Below are 24,906 nucleotides of genomic sequence, written 5' to 3' on the forward strand. Positions count from 1 at the left end.
TTGTTTCTTGATCGTGAATGATCACGACAGGACCGGATAAAGGCTTGCCAAAGGGATAACATTTAAGCTAGGGCCTTTTCAAGTTGAGAGAAGAGAGGTGGAGAGCCTTGAAATTACCTTGAAAGCGCACGTGCCCCGCAACGGGCTGCCCCAGCAGAGCGGAGCAGGGAGTGAAGACAGATTGTCTCATCATTTGCTGTTAAGCCAGCAAAATTCTGGCAGCTGCAGAATGACCCTGTGCACAGTTTCTGCTGCTGACTGCCTCTGGGATCCCTACTGTTTCCTACAGGATGATCTCTATTTATCTGCTGCTCTCCTCACTTAAACAGCACCCCCTCCCTCCCTCACCCTTTCTCTTTGCTTCCCCTCCAGACAAGGGTGGTCAAGTCAGGCCAGTAAAGAAGATGGGTTAAGCTGGAAGAGAATCATCGAGGGAGGCAACTGCTCCTCAGTTTACCATCTGTGCCACCAGGGAAGCCCCATCAGCTCAGGGAAGTGATTTAATTCCTAGGCTTGAGTCAGCCAAGGAAGAGTACTCTGACTCTACCTAGCACATAGTGTCTTAGGATGGGTTCAAAGTCAGAATTTGAGCTCTTTAAGGAACACTCTCACTTTCTGACTCTAGAGGGCAGTGCCTTTCCTGTCCAATGTGCACCACCTTTGGTTCCCAAAGGGTGCATTGGGCATGGTTTGGCACCTACTGCTCTCAGATTTGAATCCAGACATCTCCCCTTAAGCCTTTGAGGAGTCATTGGTTCATTTTAGTAGGTGGTGATGGTCCTGACTGGCCTATTGGAGGCAAACAATAAATTTGTGCATGTGACTTGTTACTCTAGTCAGCTTCTGGAAGTGAAGTGAAAGTGTTAGTTGCTCAGTCCTGTCTCTTTGAGACCCCATGGACTGGAGACTGCCAGGTTCCTCTGTCCATGGAATTCTCCAGGCAAGTGATAGTTTGGACAATTCTTTGCTGTGGGGACCTGTAATATGCATTGTAGAATGTGAAAATGTCTCCAGACATTGTCAAATGTCCCCTAAGAGGCAATATCTGCACTAAAGACTCAGGTTGCAACTACACTATTATCTCTCAGTGTCTGGCTTGATATGTCAATTTCCTACAACATCTTTTGAAAGGTAGATGTTCGTAATTTTATGAAATACAGTTAATCATTTTGCTTGATTTTTCTTTTATGGATTGTGCTTATAATGTTACATCTAAGAAATCTTCCAACACAAGTTGACAAAGATTTTATTTTAAATATTTTATAATTTTGGCCTTTGATCTATTTGAGTTAATTTTTTATTCAGTGTGGAGTAAGAATCAAAAAAAAATTTTTTTTAAGATCATTTGTTGAAAAGACTACCTTTCTCTACTGAATTGTCTTTGAAATTTTGTCAACAACTAGTTGATAATATATGTGTAATTCTACCTCTGTACTCCTGTTCCATTGGTCTAGTTTTTTTTTTTTGTATCTTAATGCCAATACTACAGTCTTGATTATAGCAGCTTTATAGTCTTTTTATCAGGCAGAGTCCTTCAACTTTACTCTTCCTTTCAGAGTTGTTTGGGACATACTATGTCTTTGAATTTCCTATGAATTTTGCAGTCAGCTGATTGTTTTTTGGGGAAAAAATAAAAAGACCTGTTGTTATTTTGATTTGGAGTGCATTGAACCTATAAATTAATTTAGAGATAATTGATATCTTAACAATATTGCCTTCTCGTTCATAAACATAAAATGTTTCTCCTTGAATTTAGGTTTTATTTCATTTCTCTCAGTCTTTTTTTTGTGTGTGTGTGTGTACAAGTTTTGGATATATTTTAATGCCAAGTATTTAATATTTAATGATTGGATTGCTTTTTAAAAGAATCCAAAATCAATTTCTGATTGTTCATTGCTGGTATATACTATGTGTATATATATTATACACTATATATATACTTATGTACATGTATGTATGTATGTATATATATATATGTATAATATATATATGTCTATATAGTTGTTCAGTCTCTCAGTCATGTCCGATTCTTTGTGACTCCATGGACTACAGCATGTTAGGCTTCCCTGCCCTTCACCACCCCCTGGAGTTTGCTCAAACTCACAATAATATATACAGTTAATTTTATTTATTTTTTTACAATTAATTTTAATATTAACCTTGTATTCTACAGTTTTTCTAGATTCACTTATTAGTTATAGCTTCCTGAAGATTCCATAGAATTTTTACATAGGCTTTCAAGTTTGATTTGGTTTTTACTTTTCCAATTGAGTTTTATTCCAGGTTGGTTTCACAACGAAGCTTATTTTAAACCCAGTACATTTCCCCACTACTAACAGCTCCATCCTCCATCAACCCACAGATCAAAGAACTGAAGCTACTGCTCAGCTGTGAATGTGATATCAGCTACAGACTTTTAAGGAATCTAGAATGAAGTCCTGGAGCCAGGTCAGTGACTCAGTCAGCTCCTAAAACAATTTGCAGTCCCGAATTCACAGTTGTGTGGTTTCAGAAGTGTCTCTGGCCCTGCCACTCTGCTCACACTGACAGGAAATCCACGCAACAACAGGGATCGGTGAGAGCCTGGAACTTCCATGTTATCCGCAGTGGCCTGGTGCCCACCTGCTAGAACAGCCATGAGGACAGCTGTGTCTGGGCCAAAACCACTCAAATGGGGGCATGTTCACGTGTTATACAGAAGAGGCTAACACTGATCTGTAAAGAAAAAATAGCTGCTCACACTGACCTTGGCTCACTATGTGCTAGGCACTGTGCCAAGCACTTAGTACTTCATCTTTGTAACAACCCTGTAAGGTAGGTTGTATCATTATCCTCATATCAAATGGAAATTGCCTGAGCATCTGCTCTTTCTTTATGAGAACAGAGAGAAGACATCTCTGGGTGATTTAGAAACAGAGTGTAAAACCATGTAAGAAGCTTCTTCTCTGAAGAAATAATTCAGCAGAGCCACATGTGTGCATTCTTTTATGTCTCATGTGAGGGAAAAGACTCAAGAGTGAAGTCACATACTTGCCTAAGTTTCAAAGCTATTAAGTGGCAAGCAGTTCCTACAATGGCTACAACTCAAATTCCAGTTCTGAGAGAAAGGGACAAAATGACCCTTGAGTGGCCTAAACTCTATAGCTTCAGGGCATATCTATCCTCTGGAAAATGACTCTGGAGAAGGCGATCTGTCAGTGAGGACAGGATATTCTGTGATAGTAACAACTGCCTGATGAGAGAGAGGGTAGCTGCAGGGATCAGAAGCCCCAGTCTGGCCTCTGTGGAGCCTCAGAATTTCTATCACCAAAACGTTTTTCTCAGAGAAATGAACATGTTTTGTCGCTGGGCTAGGATTTCCCCGCACAAGTTCTGTAGCAGATTCCGAGGGTGGATTTGCAACGCAGAGGTGTCAACAGTGGCGACCTGGGAGATCCTTCAGGTCCTAAAGTAATCAAATGCAAATCACATGAGCATCTGCTCTCTCTTTATGAGAACAGAGAGAAGACATCTTCAGGTATCTTAAGAACAAAGTGTGAAACCATGTAAGAAGCTTCTTCTCTAAATAATTCAGCAGAGCCATATGTGTGCATTCTTTGATGTCTCAGCTGGTGAAATAGGGGGAGCTATAGAATTCTGTTGGCATCTTTGGGTTGTTGGTTAGATTCCAAATAGGCGCTGGAGCATTTGCAAATGCTCTGAAAACGCCATTGGATGTCATGTTCCTTTGAAGATAAGATTTTCGTAGCTATAATTAGAGACAGCCTTCGTTTATCTTTGTAAGAGATTTATGGCAGACTGAAGAAGCAAGGAATAAAACATAGTAACACTGCAGAAGGCCCACAGCCTAGTATGTGGTACAGATTTAATTCATTCATTTATTCATTCACTAAATTCTTCCCCTTTAAGCCCTGGGTGGAAGATGAAAATGTCAGAGCCATCGAGGAGAGTAAACTTTTGCGATAAGTGTCCGCTGTGTCCTGAACCCCTTCCTCTTGACATTTGAAGTTAGGACTTCAAGAACGCATTGTATAAAGCAGAATTGAGATGTAAAGAAAGTATTATCAGAAAGAGTAGTAAATACATGTCCAGCCTTCGGTAGCGTGGCCGAGCGGTCTAAGGCGCTGGATTAAGGCTCCAGTCTCTTCGGGGGCGTGGGTTCGAATCCCACCGCTGCCAAGAAAAGTTTTTGCCAGAGATCTAAAATGAGACAAATATTGCACCTACTAGGTTAGAGGTGAGAGATTGAGAGTGTGGGAGTGAGGTTCAGTTAAACTAGTCAATCCCTTTTTCTGGAGAGAAAGTTTTGCTAATTAGTAACGTTTTGATTAGTCTTCAAAGATGAATTTCACCAAGGGGATAAGGGTCATCAGAAACAAGATTTAAGACCTTAAAACGGAAGCTTTAAGTGTAAATGCAACTCCGGAAGAGAAAGCTGTCACATTCGACAAGGGACTGATAAAAAGGTAGGGGAAAGGGCGAGTGGTGTCCTTTTTTTTTTTTTTTTTCACATTTTCACAGAGGGAAATTCACAGAGGCTTCGCGGGCAGTGCAAAATCGAAATTCAAGAGGTAACTCTTTTGGCAAATGTGCAGGGCTAGCCTTTGGGTCCGTACTGTCGTCAGAGTACAGCGGTGACTTTAGAGTCAGTTCCTCAGGTCCTCAGCTCTCCATTGGTCTGTTTGCTCTGGCACGAATCTGCCTCCCCACGCCCAAGCCCCATTTCTGGTCTCCTGATGCAGACTCTGCATCTTTCTCTACCAGGAAGTGAGAAAGACAGGGAGGGTCTGAGGGAGACTGTCTGGAGTGTGACTCAGCAAAAAGGCAATGTCCACGGGAGAAGGGAGGTGTTTAAATTCTTGTAGACTTGAGTCAAGGATCTTGGACAACTAACTTGGAAAATTAGCTCACTGCCCCTATGGTTTGCTTTCAAAAAGTCTGAGAATGTTTTAACCCGTAATCTGAACTCCTGTTAGGCATTTTCACCTCTTGAACTGTGAGTACAGTGAACTTTGGATCTTTGCCCACATTCCAGGGGTCCAGGAGAGTGTATGGATGGAATTTGATGTCCACTGCAATCTAGGTTGAATTAAAGTATTACACCTTTCTCAGTGTCTTTGGAGAGGCCCATTTTGCAGGAGAGAGCACCCTTAAGCAAAGGAGAGAGCACCTTCAGGAGGTGGTGAAGGAACAAAGATGGCCCATGTCCTTAAAAGAAACATCAAGAGAAGTTTCCAGTTCCTGGCTGAATTCTCATTCTAAGGGTCTGCATATGATTGTCCCTCTTTTGCTTAGAAAACTCACTTAACAAAATCGCAATCTTTGTTTAACATAAATATTGCACCCCTGCACTCACCGAGCTGAACTAGAATGAAGAGAAACCCAGTAATGCTCAAATGGTCTCAATTTAAATTCATGACAATGATCTCAAGTGCATCTGCATAGTAATCTTACTATTTTTCTCAATCGCTTCGCTGTACCATTCTTAAAGGCTAATCTTTCATCCCTTCTGTAGTGTCTTTAAAATAGCAATACCTCAGCATCCATTCTCACTCTCAGCTTTCTATTTCACTAAGGAAACAGAAGCATTCACAAGAGAATATCTGCATGCACGGTACTACAAGGTACCCATCTACAGGCATCTGAGGACTTTTATTCCTCCTGTTACTGTGGAGCCAAGATACTAGCTAAGACCATCCCCTCTAACTGCACACTAGAAGCCATCCTTTATTGCTTACCCAAAAACATTCTTTCTAGTAGCTGTATACATGTAAGTGGATATACATGGACAAAATCAATTCATGAATTTTTCAATTAATATTTTTTTCTTTTACATAAAAGAAAACTGAGCACAATGTAAAGAAAGTTCTCATGTATATGCTCTCACTGCTCCTCTTCCAATAGTTTCCCTTCTAATGACAAATTGCATTAGTATAATACGTTTTGTTACATTTGGTGAACCAATTGTACCATTCTGTTAATAATTACATCCAGGCATCATCCTAGCAAAATTTCTTTGTTTGCCATTAAAGATTTCTTCAAACCTGGAGAGTAAAAGAGACTTGCAAGAAAAGTCCAAGAGAATCTGAGCATGCGTAATTATAAACACACTCAGAATAACTATCCTGAACTTTCGAAACTCTTCCTTTATTTTCCCACTGTGCCTGCATTTTAGACAAATATCTGTTGCCCTATACGCTGCTCTCATTGCACCCAGAAAGTGTTAGTTTCATCTGAAAGAGCAATGAGTGCTCAAACTTGGAGAATTAGAAACAAATATACTGCAAAATCTGACATAGAGATATAGAAATAGAAACAAAGACAGAAAAAAACAACAGAAAGAGACAAAAAGCAAGAGAAAGAGACATAGAAACAAAGAAGAAAACAGTGGGGAAAAAAAAGTTGCAGAGAAAAATCAGACCAAGAGGGCTAGACACCCTGAGAGACAGAAAGAAAATTAGAAACAGACTCAGCTATACAAGAAGGGGGAAAGTTTAAGAGAAAAGCACGAACTTAGGGATCAAAAAGGGATCAGAAATACACCTGGTAGCAGGAAGGTGGTGGGGAAAATAAAGAGGGCTGAAGCAAGGGAACTGAAGGGTGCAGGGAGTGGAAGATAGATGCTGGAGAAACAGCTACTGACAAAAATTTCCGGTCTGTGGGCAGAAAAGAAGATCCAAGTCCCTAGATTGGCCTCAACGAGCAGGGCAGAAGAGTACCGATCAGTGTGGTCGTCCCCACGGAACTGAACATCCTTTCTCCATCACTTCCCAGGAGGCGTCACTGAGCGCAAAAGTCAGACTAGGTCTAGGTGAGCACCGCAGCCCTGGTCTGGAGTGAGTGTTGAGGTGAGGTGAATACAGAACTTGGGGTGGGAGCTGAGTGGGATGGGGAGAGGCGGTTAGAGGAGGTGATTCCATCAAAAGGTCTTCACTGATCCTGCAGGATGCTTTCTTCTGCTCTCCATTCCTTCGCAAGCCCGCCACCAACCAACCCACGCTTCCATTTGGCTGACGCCCCCTTTACCCTCACCTCTTACAGGGTTTCTGACCTAGGATGGCCGGTATCCCACCGCTCCGTGTAGAAAGGAGCAAGGGAGAGAAAATGAGTCAACGAGTGACTGTCCAGGCCCAGGCATTCTGAAAATAGCCACCCCAGGATGCCTGACAACCACGGAGCCGGCATGTACATCTCTCTTTACCAAGAGGGCTTCCAACTAACCAGAGGCTTGACGTACCCGGAGTCATCCAGTGTGTTGGCCTCTGTCCTTTCTGCAAAAAGGAAGGACCCAGGATCAGCCAATGTGCACCCTTCGATAGCTCAGCTGGTAGAGCGGAGGACTGTAGATACGAAGCATGTAGACATCCTTAGGTCGCTGGTTCAATTCCGGCTCGAAGGAAGTGCCTCACTTGCTTTTGCCCCATCATAAATGCCACCACCTCCTGGCACCTAGTGCCTCTGCCCTGCAAATTGGCCCTTGCCCATGCACTATAAGAGCATCTTCATTCTCACTGGACAAAGCCAAACTTAAAGCCCTTCTGGAGTCACTTGTCCCTTCCCCAAATCCAAGGACACATGCCCTTCATCCAAAAGCAACCTTAGCAGACTGCCGCAACTCCTTCAAGATCCCAAGTCCTTTGAGCTTTTATTCACCCACCTCTTCCTGAGGAGACAAGTATCCCCTCTCCCACTACCACTTTGCTTAACGTGGACAGATTCCTAACAAACACGTGTCTGCACAGGAGCTGCCCACTGCAAGCCCTGGAGCCCAACAAGCACACAGGTCATGGAAAACCAAGGCATTCTTCTTGATAATCCTCCCATTCAGTTTCCTAGTGGGTGGGATGGAAGGAGGCGCTTAGAGCTGGTGCTCCTTTGAGGAGCAGTGAGGCTCCCGTTCCTTGGCCCCACTCATTGTTTGCAAAAAGAAAGGACCCAGTGCTTGTCAGTGGAAGGCCTAGCTATGCACCCTTCGATAGCTCAGCTGGTAGAGCGGAGGACTGTAGATTTCATGAAAGTGGACATCCTTAGGTTGCTGGTTCGATTCCGGCTCGAAGGAAGTGCCTTAGCTGCTTTTGCCCCATCATGAGGACCACTAATGAAATGTGTCCACTGACACACGCCCCCTCCCAGCCCCAAACACCCCTTTTCTCCTGCCTTAGGAGGCTGCCCCAACAAGGCACCTCGTTGACTCCCCAAGCCCTTTAAACTTTTATTCACCCACCTCTCCCCAGGGACAGCAGCACCTGCTCTGCAACTACTGCTTACTCAACATGGATAGACCCAGACACACAGGAGCTGCCCACCACAAGCCCTGGAGCCGGGCAAGCACTGGGCCATGAAATGGGTCATGGACAATGAAGGCATTCTTCCTGAAAATCCTCCGATTCAATTTCTCTTTCCTACTCTGCCTAGTCCTAGGGTGGGCCCTTGCTTCTTTCTTCTGTCTAGCCCAACTGCAGTCTCTGTGTGTCCTTGTCCATCTCTCCAACTTCCTCTCTGACTCTTTTTCTCTTTCTCCCTCATTCTCACATTTGTTCTCTCTTTTTGTGTTTCTTTTGAATAATCCATAAATATATAGACATAGGGAGACAGAAAACCTCCATCACTATTTGTTTTGTATACTGTGAGACAGGACTGCCACTCTGAGATTTACCAAGCCACTGCCAACTGTACACCTGCATTGGGAGCCACTGGCATTGGCAGCAGCAAAAGACACCAAGGCTCTCAGGACAGGGCAGAAGGCTTGAAGTCATGATGAAAACTTCAGAAGCCCGATTCAGATCTCCTGTCAGAGAACAAGGCTGAGGCCATGGGAAAACTTCAAATTCCTTGAAACTTTACAGCTGTTCTGGTTGCTATAGGAAGCTTTGAATTCCTTCTGAAAGACTAATGATTGCTCCTACTCTGTACAATGGTGGGAAGAACATGTGCACTGATTCCCCTGCTGCTTCTGATGGAAGACATAGAAACAGAGATGGAGATAGAGACAGAGAAAGAGAGAGACCAAGGGTGAGTGACTGCAAGGGGACGGGGAGATAAAAAGAGAGGAGCAGAGTGTGTTAGCAAAAGGAAAGATTTAGAGTTCAGAGAGCACTGAGAGTAGGAGAAGTGGGCATGGGGGGAGGGCAGATAATGGTGGCTGAAGGCAGGGAGCAGAAGGGGCCAGGGAGTGGGGTTTGATGGCTGGATGTGTGATCTGGAGGGGTATACCAACTGTCCTCCTTACAAAGGCCACTGGCCTGTGCTTTCTGACCAGCTGGCTTAATCAAGGGCCGGGCCCTTAGGCTACATGGGCTGGGCCTTCCCACTGACCTCCATCCATCCCCACTGAGCCAGGCTGAAGAGGTGGTGGTGGTTGGCGGAGGGTTGTCAAGGCTTGTGGGTGCAGAGAGGAAAGCCATGGTGTGGCCCTTGCTCTTTTCCCTCTTGTGGGAGGGAAACTTCTGAAGGTGGGAGATATGTTTGGAAAGCATGGGAAAGAGGACTGTCTGTACAATGGTGATGGGCTTGTGACTCTCTGCAGTCCCAGGGTCCAGCTGCTGGCCCCCCCGACCCCTAAGCCCACAAACTCCTTTTCAGCTCACGTTCTGCCTCTGCATCCAGACTGCATTTCCCCACACATTTTCCTCTCCAGGTGAACTGCCCCAGGTCTTCCCATGTCCCACTGCTGACTAAAAGGGGCTGAGCCCGGGGCTGTGGTGTCTATAGGATCCATGGGGTTGTGCCACTGCTGTCCCACAGGAGACCTTCAGGAGAAAGGTTTTATTGCTCTGTGACCACAAAGAGTTCCCAGCCTCGAATGTCACCTTCTGCAGAGACCAGCAGACAGGGACCAAAGAGAGATTCTAAGGCTTTCATTGGATGTGCCCACAGACACCCCTACCTCCTCCCCCACTCCCCCCTCCATGGGAATTGGAGGTTCCCAGGTTTGGGGGAACTAAATATGATGTTTTGGGGATGTAGCAGGGGCAGGGGAGTACCCATAGCTGGGAGATGGACTCTGATGACTTGGATACTCTAGGGTGAGCCCTAGCACAGTGAAATCCTCCTGTCTGGAGCCTCACAGTGAGCAGTAGGGGACCTCCGTGGACATGGCCCTCATCCTCACAGGAGCAGACCTGTAGGTCTTTCGACCAGAGGTGGTGGCACAGGCATTGGAGGGCAGGTGACTTGGGTGTGGCTTGCTGCACCTCTGTGCTACCTGTGCTGGGTGGGTGACCACGCACTGCTGGGGTGGCGAGCCCACACCAGATAAGATCTGAAAAGTTTTTCAAAGACTCCAAGTGAGGGCAAGAGGTCCAAGTCGGACAGCAGGGTACTCTGGCTCCTCCCTTCGTCTCCCGTGCCTATCTGGGAAGCCCGCACACTCTTGAGCTACTTCAGGGAGCAGTCGCCTCTGCCAAAGGAATCCGGGTCTGTGGGCAAAGGAGGGGAACCAAGGCCCCAGATTGGGCTAGCCCAATCAACATCCTTTCTGCATCACTTCCCAGGAAGCCTCACTGCACGGAAAAGTGAGACTAGATCTAGGTGGGCACCAAGTCCCCTCTCTGGAGTGAGTACCAGGTAAAGGAGATACAGAACCAGGAATGGGGGTTGAGAATGAGATAGATGGAATGGGTGGAAGGAGTTAGAGGCCCATACTCCTCTTTAAGGAGCAGTGAGGCTCCATTTTCTTGACCACCTTCATTTCTGCAAAAAGAAAAGACCCAGTAGTTGTCAATGAAGGTATTCAGCTGTGCACCCTTCGATAGCTCAGCTGGTAGAGCGGAGGACTGTAGACTTCATGAATGTGGACATCCTTAGGTCGCTGGTTCGATTCCGGCTCGAAGGAAGTGCTTGGGTTTCCTTTTTTATCCGTCACGAAGACCTCTAGCGCCCTCTACCTCTGCCCTGTATGTTGGCCCTAGCCCTTTCATCAGTAGATCATTCCCATTTTCACAGGACAAAGCCCTTCTGAAGCCAAATACCCCTCCTTCCTGAAATCCATGGACAAATGTCCCTCAGCCTAACATCCCCTTGCTCCTGCCTTAGCAGGCTACCCTAGTTAGCCACCCTCTCAACCTCCCAAACCCTTTAAACTTTTATTCATGTATCTCTCCCCAGGGAAAGCTGCACTGGCTCTGCCGCTACCACTTACTCAACATGGACAGATTTGTGACATATAAGTGGCCACAGAGGAGCTACCAACCACAAGCCCTGGAGCCCAACAAGGACACCTGCCGTCACGTGGGTCAGGGACAACCAAGGCATTCTTCTTGAAAATCCTCCCATTCAGTTTCCCTTTCCTGTTCTGCCAAGTCCTAGAATGGTCCATAGCTTTTCTCTTCTGTCTAGCCCAGCTACTGTCTCTGTGTTTCTCTGTCCATCTCTCTCTTTTCAACTTTCTCTTTCTCTCTCTAGCTCTCTCTCTTCCTCGTTCTCCAGAGAGGGAGAGAAGGTTACCAGGTTTGAGGGAACTAGCTTTGATATTTTGGGGATATAGCAGAATGAGAGTGGGCCCATGGCTGGGAGGTAGACTCTGGTGACTTGGACACTCCAGAGTGAGCCCCACCATGACCCCACTCCTTCTGTCTGGGACCTCACAACGAGCAGTAGGAGACCTTCGAGGACATGGACCTCGTCCTTGCAGGTGAAAACCTGCGGGTATCTGGATCAGGAGCGGCCACATTGGCACCGGAGGCCACACTTGGGTGTGGCTTGCCACACTTGCCTGCGACATGAGCTGGGTGGGTGACCAAGCACTGTCGGGGTGGCAGGCCCGCACCAGATGGGATCTTAAAACATTTGTCAAAGACGCGGAGCAAAGGCAAGAGGTCCAAGCCTGACAGCGGGGTGCTCTGGTCCTCCTTTCATCTCCCGAGCCTGTCAGGGAAGTCCGCAGAATCTGGAGCTACTTCAGGGAGTAGCCGTCTCTTGCCAGAGGAATCCGGGCTGTGGGCAGAGAAGGGGAGCCAAGTCCCCAGACTGGCCGCAGCGTGACCAGGCTTCTGGGTACCTAAGGGTGTGATCTCCCCGACTAGCCCGACATCCTTTCCCCATCACTTCCCAGGAAGCCTCACTGTGAGGAAAAGTGAGCCCAGCTCGTGGTAGCAACGGGGTCAGGTCGAGGTTAAGTGGAGGGGGTGATGACGTCCCAGCATCAGAGGGCAGGTCTGGGTTTGGGGAAGGGCTGGGGGCGACGCTCGGACACTCCTCGAGGGCCCCTCAGCGGATCCTACCTGGGTGGTAGGATCCTTTGCTTTCCTCCGCAAGCCGGCTCCCACCTCACCCACGCATCCATTTGGCTTTCAGTAACGCCCCCTTCTCCTCACCCTCTTTCCAGTTTTCTGGCCACCGAAGGCTGCTGTCCTGTTCTCTCTGAAGAAAGAGCCCAAGGGAGAGAAGATAAGTCAACAGGTGGCGGCCCGGGCTCAGATTCTGAAAATCGCCTCTCCGGGATGCCTGGCCACCACGGATCCCCGGCGTGTGCACGGCTCTTTGCCAAAGAACTTCCAGCCAACCCAGAGTATGCTGTACCCGGAGCCGCTTAAAGCCGTTTGGCCTTCGACGTTTCTGCAAAAAGGAAGGACGCAGCACAGACGCGTGTGCACCCTTCGATAGCTCAGCTGGTAGAGCGGAGGACTGTAGATACGAAGCATGTAGACATCCTTAGGTCGCTGGTTCGATTCCGGCTCGAAGGAAGTGCAGCTGGTGGTTTTGCTCCGTCGAGAATGCCGCCGCCACCTCCGGGCGCCCAGCTGCGCAAATTTACCCTTGCAAAGCAGGTTAGCATCTGAACTCACAGAACAGGGGCAGGAAAGCCCTACTGGAGACACCCTCACGGCGACCTGCGGACTGTGCCCAAGAAATACATTTGCTTCTTCTGAAGTCCACGGCTTTCAGCGCAAAACAACAGCCCCCCGTCCCCCACCCATCGCTCCCGCTTAGGCGGGCAGTACCCCAGTCCCCAAGCCCTGGAGAGTTTTATTTCCCTACAACTCTTGCTTTTGCATCTTCTGCCTAGCACAGCGCTGTCTCTGATACTCACATTTCTGAAGTCGTTTGCTACAATAGTTTTTTAGGGCGGATGGATTCGTTAGGATTTTCTTAATATAAAATCATAAAATCTCCTAGTAGAGACAGTTTTACTTCTTTTTTTCCAATTTGGATGCATTATATTGTATAGTATGGTATATACGATATATAATTTTGTTTTGTTTCATTTTGTTTTATTCCATTCCATTCTATTTGCCTGAATTCCTTAGCTAGAACTTCCCGTACAATGTTGAATAGAAGTGGTGAAAGTGATTGTCCACTCTTGTTCCTGAATTTAGGGAGAAAGTTTTCAATGTTTCACCGGTAAGACTGATATTAGCGGCAGGTTTTTCATAGGTATCCTTTATCATATTGAAGAAGTTCCCTTGTATTCCTAGTTTGCTGAGTATTCTCATCAGGAAAGGATATCAAGTTTGTCTAATGCTTTTTCTTTATCAATTGGGATGATCACGTATTTTCCCCCTATATTTTGTTAACATGGCATATTATATTCATTTTCATATGTTGAACCACTCTTACATTCTTGGGGTATATCCCAATTGGTTTCAGTGTATAATCTTTTTACTATGCTGCTGGATTAGTATTTGACTGAGGATTTTTGTATTTGCATTCATGTGGTACAGTCGTGTATCATTTTCTTTTCTTCTTATTATTTTTTTTCTAAATTTGATATGAGGCTAGTACTGGCCTCATAGAACAAGTTTGGAAGCATTCCCTCCTCTGCCTTTTGGAAGAGTTTGAGAAGAATTGGAGTTAATTTTTCTTTAAATGTTTGGTAGAATTCACCAATAAAGCCATCTGATCCTGAATTTTTCTTTGATAGGTTTTCAATTACTGATTTAATTTCTTTATTCACTATAGATCTGTTCAGATTTTACATTTTTTGAAGAAACTTTTGAGTGAGTTTTGATAGTTTGTGTGTTTCTAGAAATTTTTCCATTTCATCTAGGTTATCTAATTTGTTGGCATACAGGTGTTAATAGTGTTCTCTTACAGTATTTTTTATTTCCGTAAGGTCAGTAGTAACATCTCCACATTAATTCCTGATTTCAGTAATCTGAGGGTTTTTGGGGGGTTTTTTTGGTTTTTTTCTTTGTCAGTCAAGCTAAAGATTTGTCAGTTTTTTTTCATCTTTTCAAAAACCAACTTTTGGTTTTGTTGATTCTGTTTTTTAAAATTATTTTCCATTATCTCCACTCTAATCTTTATTATTTCCTTCCATCTGCTTACTTTGTGTTTAGTTTGCTCTTCTTTTTTCTTAAAACTTTTCTTCTTAAACATTTTTTTCAACCTTAAGATTGAAGGGTAGGTTATTGATTTGAGATTTTTTTTTTAATGAATGCATTTATAGCTCTAAATTTCCTTCTGAACATTGCTTCTGCTGCATCCTATAAGTTTTGGTATGTTGTGACTTTGTTTTCACTGATCTCTAAGTATTTTCTAATTTCTCTTGTGTTAGCTAATTTGACACATTTGTTGCTCAAAACTATGTGGTTTAAGTTTTTTCTGCTATTGATTTGTAGTTTCATTACATGGTGATCAGAAAAGACACTTGTATAAGTTCAACAGTTTAATTTTATTGTGACTAGTTTTGTGGCCCAAAGTCTATCTTGGAGAATGTTCCATCTGTATTTCTGTTGTCATTGGGTGGAATGTTCCATGTGTGGTCTGTTAGGTCTGCACTATTAGGTTAGCTTACCGTGTTGAAGTCTTCTATTTCCTTGTTTATCTTTTGTCTAGTTGTTTTCTCCATTATTTACACTGGGGTGTTGAAGTCTCCAACTATCATCGTAGGACCAACCAAATCTTTTTTTCATTTAAAAAATTAGAGGTAGGTTTTCTTATTAACAAATTTTACAAGTTCTTAATATAGCTGGATACTATTTTACTTTTATTAGATATTTGATTTTAATATATATAATTTCCCCAACCTATAACTTGTTTATGTGTTGTCTTAACAGTATTATTTTTTTTGAGAAAGAAAACTTGTAATTTTGATGAAGTTCAGTTTATCAATTTTTCTTTTATGGACTGTGCTTTTGATTTAGTTTCTATTAAATCTGCCTAAATCAAAGTCACAAAGGTTATATCTTATTTTGTACTTTTAGAAATTAAAATTATTTTAGTTTTACATTTAAGTCTATGAATCTTTTTTTTACTTAGTTTTTATATATGGTCTAAGGTGTAGATTAAAGTCCATTTTATCATATGAATATCTAAATGTTCTTGCAATTTTTGTTGAAAAGACTATACTTTTTCAGCTGAATTTTCTTTTCCCCTTGAAAATTGAGTGGCCATAAATATGTGGGTCTGTTTCTGCACCCTTTGTTCTGTTTCATAGATATTTGTCTGCCTTTATGTCACTTAACATTCCTGTCGTATATTTTGTCTCTTAGTTCTATGTTCTTTAAGATAGTCTTCAGCCAATCCTGAAGTACCTGTTTTCTCTAAGTTTGCTTATCCTGTTTTACCCTTCTTTTCACACTGTGGTTATTATACTCAAGGCCAGATTATACATGAGTATGAGTTAACATATGTGAATTAGGGACTACGGAATAATCTCCTATTCATATTTTAGATTTGTATTGTATTTCTCTGTTTTTTTTAATTCAATTCTATGTGCTATTTTTTCTTCTGTAAGTTCCTCTTTTATAAAATTTGATAACAGAACTCAATCTTGTTTTCTTATGTTATGTACTTACCCTTTTGAAAAATGAAAAGGGAAAAGAAGGGAGAGAAAAGCAATCTTTATTTATTTTAAGAAATTTTATCATGATGAAAAAGGCAATCTTCTATATTCAATATTTTCTTTTAATCCTATCTCCTCATTCTGAACTGTGATTCTGTGTGAAGAGCTGTGTTTCTGTATCGCCTCCACTACTTTTGGATCAGAAAGCAAGTTGTTTCTGGGAAGCTTGAATTCCTCTTGGAGTTAATAGTTCATTATAGTTTTACATTTCCTGGCTCTGAGTAGGCCACATGGTATCTGACATTCCCCAGTGGTTGGTTGGCTAATTTTGTAGAAATTGAGTTGCCATCTTTAGGGAAATATTTCTGACATTCATTAATTTTTAACTGCAGACATTTTGTATTTATAAAAACTTTGAGTTTTCTTCAAATATATACCTGATTGTTGCTACATATTTCTGAGGCTTTTTCATTATGAAAAATTTCAAACATTCTAAAAATAGAGAAAATGGTATAATGAATAATGGTGTAACAAACTCATAGTTCCATGAATTACCAAATCATGACCACGCTAATTTTATCTATACCTCCACTCATTTTATTTTGAAGCAAATCCAAAGTATCATATCATTTTGCTATAAATTATTTTCTATACATTTACCACAACAGGAATTTTACTGATGAGGAAGACTAAAGTCAAAGTGATATTAAAAAATGATTAAAGTAGAAGTATAATTTGAGAATACTGAAATTCCATCATTCAACAGAGTTGTCAAGCTAGTAGTCTCCTTAGTTTAAATATTTTCCTTCTGTTCTCCATATAATAACAGGAAAAGTTTTCCAGGGTATCTTTAAAGTGAGTAATAATGTGAAGAACAGCGTAAGAAAGTCACAGGTAAAGAATTAAGCATTTTGACATTTGCTTACATATACACAAAACAACACTGGAAAGTTGTGCAATGAAATAATGAAAATTGTTAATTAGGGAAGGGATATGGGATGGATGGGGGGAGGAAGAGGGTTAGGACTTTAAAAATCTATACATTGTTGTATTTTTAAGTCACTTGAGTATATTTTATATTTTTTAAATAAATATGATCTTTTCTTCTAAAATGTACTATTTCATGCAAAAACTAGGATATTCCTATGATCAAGTCAATTTGAAAGTATTATAACAATACCAAGATCATTGTTAATTGGACAGATGGCTATGTAGTCTAAAAAAAAATTGCCTGACTTTATAGTTAGAGCCTTAAGTTTTATAGTTCAATTAAATGTTAAAAACATGTATGGCTCAAGTGTGCTTTACTAGCACTCAGACTTCATGTGTCTCTCTTCACTTCGACTTGTCTTCCTTGCAGCTCAACAAATAAGAGCCTCAGTTTCTAGTTTAGTTTTGTTCAACTTACCTCAACCAGGTCTACCTGTTTGTGATCTCACTATTTCTTCAGAATCTAAAGTGATGAAACTTCTCATGCCTCATTCATGTTTCCAGTTAGGTATTTTCTTTTCTCTAAAAAGGAATATGTCCAGAGGAATGGAATTCAGTCAAACTGAGTCTCAGGGGGACCTCTCCTCTGTACAATCAATCCTCCATATTCATGGGTTCTGCATCCGGGAACTCAATCAACTATGGATTTAAAATAATCAGGAAAAAAAATCCAGAAAGTTCCAAAATGCAAAACAAATTTGCTCTACCAACAACTGTTTACATAGCATTTGCATTGTGTTGTGTGTGTGTGTTAGTCATTCAGTCGTGTCCGACTTCTTGCGATCCCATGGACTACAGCCCACCAGGCTCCTCCATCCATGGAATTCTCCAGGCAAGAATACTGGAGTGGGTTGCCATTTCCTACTCCATTACATTGTGTTAGGTATTATAAGTAATCTAGAAATGATTTAAAGTATGGCTTACCCTTGAACAGCATGGATCTGAACTCAACGAGTCCACTTACTTGTGGATTTTTCCAATAAATATAGTACCTACATTTTCATTTTACATATCCTTAAATTAACTAGCTATGAGGGAAAGTTTCTTTTCTCTTAAAGATCACAATATGTGGAATCAAAGAAATCAAAAGGATTTGAGTACTGATTCTGACCAAACTGTTTCCGGTTTCTGCTCTTGGGTAAGTCATTTATGAATTCCTCTGTTTTTGAGGAAGAAATAGCAGTACGTGGGTTTTCAGCTACATGGGAATTGGCATTCCTAAACCTCCCTTCCACTGCATTTTTCAAGAGTCAACTTTATATGGAAGATATGTGCAGGTTATATTCAAATACTATTTCATTCTAATCAAGGGGCTTGAACACTCATAGGTTTTTTGATATCCCCAGGGGGTTCTGGAACTGATCTGATGCAGATAACAAGAGATAAGTCTACTCTTCTTCCTCTCAGCTTAAGACTTAACTGGTGTTCATCTCGCAATACCAGCCGCTCCTCAAGTCTAGGGGTCAGAGTAGTTTAATTCACTTATTTATTGAGCACCTAATGTGTTCCGGGCACTGTGTTTGGTGTTTGTTATTATACTAAAATATAATTCCTGACCTACAAGTTCAGAATCTGGCATGAGACACAAATGAGAAAGCAGAGTTTCAATTGGGTATTGAGACTTAGTTTAGCAGAACCAGCCATGGATCAGGTTGGAGAGTGGGCAGGAGATGGGGTTAAGGTGAGTGGGCAGGGGAAGCTTCTCAGAAAAGAAGCTGATATGTGTCAGAATAAACTGAGTTTTAGAGCATAAATAGGAGTTAGTCAAGTCTTTATTCAAGGGCATAAAGTAGACACAGATAGAAAAATGTGAAGACTGGTTCAGAATTCTGAATAGTGTTTTAGGTGTGTGTGTTATTTATTACTAGAAGATAAGGTCCAAGGCTGGCAGAAGCAGTAAAAGCTAGGGATGATGCAGGGAAGCCTCTCTTATCTTATCCCACCCTTGGGGCTACTATTGCTTCCCAACCCAAAAGTCAGGGGAGGGATTCTCAATAACAGTGTAAATCCTCAGGGAGAAAACACAGTGCTTCTGTTATTGGGATATAAATATTTCCCATGAGTGCTGTGCAGGAGAAAGACAGATGTTGGCTATGGTCTTCCACAGCTGGTCAAACTCCATTCTTTCTCTCATTTCCCCTGTATTGCCCAGTACTTTCGCAGCTGCTGGTTTGGGTGAGTGACAGATGAAAGCAGAAGCATTCCCACTCAACCCTTGTTAAGGATCAGCCTCCTTTTCATCAAGCATGAAGTCTGGGAAACTTTTGTTGAATTGCAAATCTCTCTTGTGTCTTTGAGGAATTATTTTCTCTCTTTCTTATGGCTTTATTTCCTCACCAGTTGGGTCTCTTTTCTTTTCTTTTTTTTGGGGGGGTCTCTTTTCTTTAGCAGGCACTGCTGCTAGCTGGGGTCCTAATATTTGGTTCAGTAAATCCTCATTTTGGGGCATCACCACGGGAAACTCAAGTTTTTTTATTGGAGGATAATTGCTTTATAGTGTTATGGTGGTTTCTGCTGTACATTGACGTGAATTAGTCATAATTATATACAATATAAGTAATATATTATACATATATAATATATATATATCCCCTCCCTCTGTCATCCATTCCACCCTTCTAGGTTGTCACAGAGTTCCACACTGGGCCCCATGTGTTATATAACAGCTTCCCGCTAGTTATCTATTTTACACATGATCATGTATATATGTCATTGCTATTTTCTCCATTTGTCCTAACCTCTCCTTCCCGCTGGAGAAGGAAATGGCAATCCACTCCAATATTCCTGCCTGGAAAATCCCATACCAGGTTCCTCTGGTAGGTTACAGTCCATGGGGTCGCAAAGAGTTGGACACAACTGAGCAACTTCACTTTTCTTTCACTTTCTCCTTCTTGCACTGAAACTCAAGTTTTGCATGAAAGATCCTACTTGTCAATAGATGGGCTGGTTAGAAACCAACCACTTCTTCAATCTTCTCCTTCCCTGTACTCAGGCTAATGCCAGGAGCCAGGGAGGACAGAGTCTCAAACAGAAAAACTGACAGTTTGTACATAAAACTCACCAGCAAAAAAGATGAATATCTGGATTTAAATGGAACATTTTTCAACCATTAGAGACAAAAAGAGCTATAGGTAAGTGCATGAAGTCTTTTCATAGGTAGATGAGTGATTTAAACCCTCTATATCCACCCCTTGCCTTCCAACGCCATGTTATTCTTTTAGTGACATACCTTGGAGCGCTATGCTGCTAAGCTGCTGCTGCTGCTAAGTCGCTTCAGTCGTGTCCGACTCTGTGCAACCCCATAGATGGCAGCCCACCAGGCTCCGCCATCCCTGGGATTCTCCAGGCAAGAATACTGGAGTGGGTTGCCATTTCCTTCTCCAGTGCATGAACAGGAAAAGTAAAAGTGAAGTTGCTCAGTCATGTCTGACTCTTAGCGACCCCATGGATTACAGCCTACCAGGCTCCTCCGTCCATGGGATTTTCCAGGCAAGAGTACTGGAGTGGGGTGCCATTGCCTTCTCCGGGAGCGCTATGAGATCATTGTATTTCACTTGAAGTGTACTTGTTCAAACTTAAGACAGTGATCAGATTGCAGAAGAAACTACACAGGAAGAAGAGGGTGGACCCTGATTGTTGACCTGGCCACGGCCATAAGAAGGGACAATGTGATGCAGCTTCCTTAGGATCAGAAAGTCCCTTTATTTACGAGGCAGAAGAAAAGCTTTGAAGAATTATACCCAGGAGGAAAGCACAAAAGAAGAAGCAGATTATCCACCTGCAGCCTCTTTTCCCAAGTGCTTTGCCCATCCTCAAGAACTCCAAGTGTGCCAGGCTATTGTCAGCCTCACAGTAGAAGTCATGGGAAGGACTCCAGGATGGAGCAGGACATTTCAGTCATAAAAAGGGAAAGAAAATTCTTGCAGGGTGATCCTCACCCTCATGGAGATGTCAAAGACTTTCAGGGGCAGGTAGGAAGAATCCCTTCTGTATTTTGGTTTGGGGCTCATCTTCTCACTTAAGGGATAATTAATTTCAGTGTTTTCAGACTGCCAGAAAGAATCCTCTTTGAGGGGATCAGTCCTATTTCATTTCACTCTGTTACTTATTTTCTGTGCTTCAACTGCAATGTACTATGCTCACATACTGCTCTTTCCCATTAAAAACCTCCTGTCCCTCCTATCAAATCTATACTTATTTTTAGTATTTATTTTAGGTATCACCTTTCTCCAGAATAGTTTCTGTCTAAGTCTCAGCTTGGTTTCCTTCTCACGTGCCCCCTCAAGTCCCCTGGGCTTACCTGTGACACTTCATGTGTGACACATTTTAACTTTTCTGTCATTCTCATTAGGCAGTGAGCTGCATGAGGGTAGTGACTGTTGCCTTTACCTCCAAATCAACAAACATAGCACCTGAGACATAATCAACCTAGAACAAAAGCTGAATGGTTTTACTGCTAATAAGGTAATTTCTATGGAAGCTACAGGGAGATGAGATGTTGAATGAAATCTCTAGGGAAAAAGACCACAGAATGGCTTTATCCTAAACAAAAGGTACAAAAGTTTTCCTACTTGGGTGGGATCCACAGGTGAGAGATTGTAAGTAAAGAGGTGGCACTAGTGGTAAAGAACCTGCCTGCCAGTGCAGGAGACGTAAGAAACATGAGTTTGATCCCTGGGTTGGAAAGATATCCTGGAGAAGGAAATGGCAATCTACTCCAGTTCGTGGACAGAGGAGCCTGGAGGGCTTTATTTAGTCCATGGGGTCACAAAGAGTCGTGTCCATGGGGTTACAAAGAATCATACTCGACTGAAGCAACTTAACACACAAACTTTATTATAAATGAAGACTGCTGGGTGTGCTAGAGAACTGTAGGGCTGACAGAGAACCAAGGACTTAAGGTCATTTCTCATGCTTTGCATGGCTAATGGTGGTCAGTTTTCTCCTAGTAACTGAGGCTTTAAAAAAAAATTTCAGAACATCATTGATTTGTTCTTATAATTGGTGTTAGTCTTCAGAATTGGAATGACGTGAATCAACTGGTAAGGACTTAATTTCTGAATTTATTAGAAATTACCAGGAATTCATAATTTTGTCTCTGGCAAGTCATCTAATAGGGCCCAAGTTTGAAGAGCCTTAGCTTGGTATTATGGGCTGAAAAAGCTTGAGAAACTCATTTAACATTCCCCAGAATATTTGGCTTGAAGTTGGCACTAAATAAAAATATGTTGATAACTGACTGATTGAGTCAGTGTGGTTTATCCCTATTCTCCCTTTTAAATATAACTTGCTTTAGATAGGCAAGCACTTCATGACAAATTGAGTTCTGTTAGACTGTTGGGTTGCAGGAGAAAGTCTCCATGAAAAGGTAATATTGTGTAATAAATGCACTAATGGCCTAGATTCCTTTGACTCATTCTACAGCTGAGCAGATGAAAGACAATCAAGGCTGGACTAATTGACTGTCTTCCAAGGGGAGTGGCAAGACAAATCTAGACTCTGGTGCCCTAACTTAGAGCCCAGAGCTTTCTCTACCACATCATTTGTCAGCTAAGTGATGGCAACTTTTTGCACTATGAATTCATTTGCTCCTTACAGCATTTTATAATTGAGTTGAACAGAGAGGTTAAAGTAACTTTTCCAGGTTACTTGGCTAGTAAGTGTAGATGCTGGGATTCAAAGCCAGGCAGTCTGGCTCAAGTTCTGATTCTGGTTGAATGGGAATCACTTTCTTCACAAAATCATTTTTCTTAAGTTTTGTCCAGCTCAATGGATATTGTTATTATAATAATTAGATATCACCATTTGGGATCTTAGAATAGTAGATGTGAAGATGGAGCCTCCTGTCATCTTCACACCTTAGTTTTAGCTACCATTTATAGGAAATCTTCTTCAGCTCTAAAAATCAATTAGATGAGGACCTCAGGTCCTTCAAATCTTTTTAAAATTTTCTTATTGGAATATATTGATTTACAATGTTGTGTTAGTTTCAGGTGTATGGCAAAGTGAATCAGTTATACATATGCATATATCCACTCCTTTTAAATTCTTTCCCCATTTAGGCCATTACAGAGTATTGAGTAGAGTTCCTGTGCTATATAGTAGGTCCTTATTAGTTATCTATTTTATATATAGTAGTGTGTATATGTCAATCCCGATCTCCCAATTTATCCCTCCCCCTACTCCTTCATAACCATAAGTTTTTTTTTTTACATCTGTAACTCTATTTCTGTTTTATAGATAAATTCATTCATCATACCCCTGTTTTTTAGATTGCACATTTAAGCCATATCATACAATATTTCTCTTTCACTGTCTGGTTTACTTCACCAGTATGAGAATCTCTAGGTCCACCCGTGTTGCTGCAAATGGCATTATTTCATTCTTCTTTGTGACTGAATAATATTCCATTGTATATATGAGCCACATCTTTATCCATTTGTCTGTTGATGGACTTTTAGGTTCTTCAAGTATTAACAGGATCTGTAACTAGAGAAAGTGGAGCTTTGTGTGCCATATCATGATAAAATAAATTTTAGGATTGTCTGCAGAATCCTCACCAGGACTGTGTTCATGCTGTTGCACAGATGGGAAAGATAATGGCTCCTGGTGGAAACCAGAGCAGTGGTGTGACCGAGTTCATCCTGGCGGGTTTCCCAAATCTCAATAGCACAAAAGCAGAACTGTTTTCTGTCTTCCTTCTTGTTTATTTGCTGACTCTAACAGGTAATGTGTTGATCGTCGGGGTGGTAGGAGCTGATACTCGCCTGCAGACTCCCATGTACTTTTTCCTAGGTAACTTGTCCTGCCTAGAGATTCTGCTCACTTCTGTCATCATTCCCAAGATGTTGAGCAATTTCCTCTCAAGGCAACACACTATTTCCTTTGCTGCATGTATTACCCAGTTCTATCTCTACTTCTTTCTTGGGACCTCTGAGTTCCTACTGTTGGCTGTCATGTCAGTGGATCGCTACCTGGCCATCTGTCATCCTCTGCACTACCCCTTGCTCATGAATGGGGCTGTGTGCTTCCGAATGGCCTTGGCCTGCTGGGTTGGGGGACTCCTTGCAGTACTTGGCCCCACAGTGGCTGTGGCCTTGCTTCCTTTCTGTGAACAGGATGCTGTGGTGCAGCACTTCTTCTGTGACAGTGGCCCACTGCTCCGCCTGGCATGTACCAACACCAAGGAGTTGGAGGAAACTGACTTTGTCTTAGCTTCTCTTGTCATCATATCCTCACTGATGATTACTGCCGTGTCCTATGGTCACATAGTCCTGGCTGTCCTGCGCATCCCCTCAGCTTCAGGCCGGCGAAAGGCTTTCTCTACCTGTACCTCCCACCTGATGGTGGTGACCCTCTTCTATGGAAGTGCTGTTTTTCTATATGTGCGGCCATCACAGAGTGGCTCTGTGGATACTAACTGGGCCGTGACAGTGATAACAACATTTGTGACACCGCTGCTGAACCCATTCATCTACGCCTTACGTAATGAGCGAGTAAAACAAGTTTTGAAGGACATGTTTAAGAAGGTAATAGCAGGATTTTGGTGGCATCTTTCACTTGGTAAGAGTTTCAACAAGAAAATAGTGAGGTGAAAGTGAAGGGACATCATCCCTTAAGGGATGTCTTAAGTCCAAGTCTTTGTTATCTTCTCATTGTCTCATCATCATGGATATCACCACATGACTGAATTTTGGAACCACTAAAGAACTTCAAAGGCATCAAATCCATCCTTCTTCTCTTTCAGGCAAAATTCTTTGATTCTATCTCGTATAAATTCACATTATTATTGGTTTATCATAATCAATACCATCATAAGAACCTCCAACCTGTGCAATCTTAACCTATGGGTCCATAGTCACCAGGGAATCTAAGAATGAGCTTCAGAAAGTGTATAAGCACTATTATTATGTAAATGAATATATCTGAGCCTATATGCACTTGTCTGGGAAGAGGATATATAGCTTTTTTTTTTTTTTTTTTTTTTTTTTTTACCCAAATGCTCACAGCAGCTTTATTCATAACAATCAAAACCTGTAAAACCTAGAAATAGTCCAAATGTAAATGTCCATCAACAGGTGAATAGACAAACTCTGGTTCATTCATATAATGGAATACTACTCAGTAATAATATAAATGAATTTCTAAATGCATGCAACCACATGGATGCAAACACTGAGTGAATCAAG

At 42.3% G+C, this 24,906-nt stretch overlaps 2 protein-coding genes and 5 non-coding genes across 7 annotated transcripts in view; all 7 read left to right on the forward strand.

Annotated features, from left to right (window-relative positions):
• Positions 1–12,870, forward strand: part of LOC145512648 (uncharacterized) — a 30,180-nt gene extending 17,310 nt beyond the window's left edge. Inside the window, exons 4-8 of the mRNA XM_081506908.1 lie at positions 2,363–2,448; positions 2,551–2,814; positions 8,235–9,012; positions 11,107–11,233; positions 12,326–12,870. Of these exons, the coding sequence (XP_081363034.1) occupies positions 8,893–9,012; positions 11,107–11,233; positions 12,326–12,603 (525 nt within the window). The 5' untranslated portion in view covers positions 2,363–2,448; positions 2,551–2,814; positions 8,235–8,892 and the 3' untranslated portion in view covers positions 12,604–12,870. The remainder of the gene's footprint in view (positions 1–2,362; positions 2,449–2,550; positions 2,815–8,234; positions 9,013–11,106; positions 11,234–12,325) is intronic.
• Positions 4,098–4,179, forward strand: TRNAL-AAG (transfer RNA leucine (anticodon AAG)). Its single transcript has one exon. It is a non-coding gene; the product is annotated as a tRNA-Leu (tRNA).
• Positions 7,310–7,399, forward strand: TRNAY-GUA (transfer RNA tyrosine (anticodon GUA)). The gene is given in 2 exon segments: positions 7,310–7,346; positions 7,364–7,399. It is a non-coding gene; the product is annotated as a tRNA-Tyr (tRNA).
• On the forward strand, positions 7,970–8,059 carry TRNAY-GUA (transfer RNA tyrosine (anticodon GUA)). Its single transcript is given in 2 exon segments — positions 7,970–8,006; positions 8,024–8,059. It is a non-coding gene; the product is annotated as a tRNA-Tyr (tRNA).
• On the forward strand, positions 10,745–10,834 carry TRNAY-GUA (transfer RNA tyrosine (anticodon GUA)). Its single transcript is given in 2 exon segments — positions 10,745–10,781; positions 10,799–10,834. It is a non-coding gene; the product is annotated as a tRNA-Tyr (tRNA).
• TRNAY-GUA (transfer RNA tyrosine (anticodon GUA)) lies at positions 12,594–12,683 on the forward strand. Its single transcript is given in 2 exon segments — positions 12,594–12,630; positions 12,648–12,683. It is a non-coding gene; the product is annotated as a tRNA-Tyr (tRNA).
• Positions 12,871–23,316: 10,446 nt separating the features above from the next.
• On the forward strand, positions 23,317–24,312 carry OR6S1 (olfactory receptor family 6 subfamily S member 1). The gene has a single exon (XM_081510773.1). It carries the CDS (start codon positions 23,317–23,319, stop codon positions 24,310–24,312), a length of 996 nt encoding a protein of 331 aa, XP_081366899.1.
• Positions 24,313–24,906: the final 594 nt, after the last annotated feature.

The sequence above is a fragment of the Giraffa tippelskirchi genome, chromosome 7, assembly GCF_054371585.1.
Source record: "Giraffa tippelskirchi isolate mGirTip1 chromosome 7, T2T-mGirTip1v1.2.pri, whole genome shotgun sequence".
NCBI classification, from domain to species: Eukaryota; Metazoa; Chordata; class Mammalia; order Artiodactyla; family Giraffidae; genus Giraffa; species Giraffa tippelskirchi.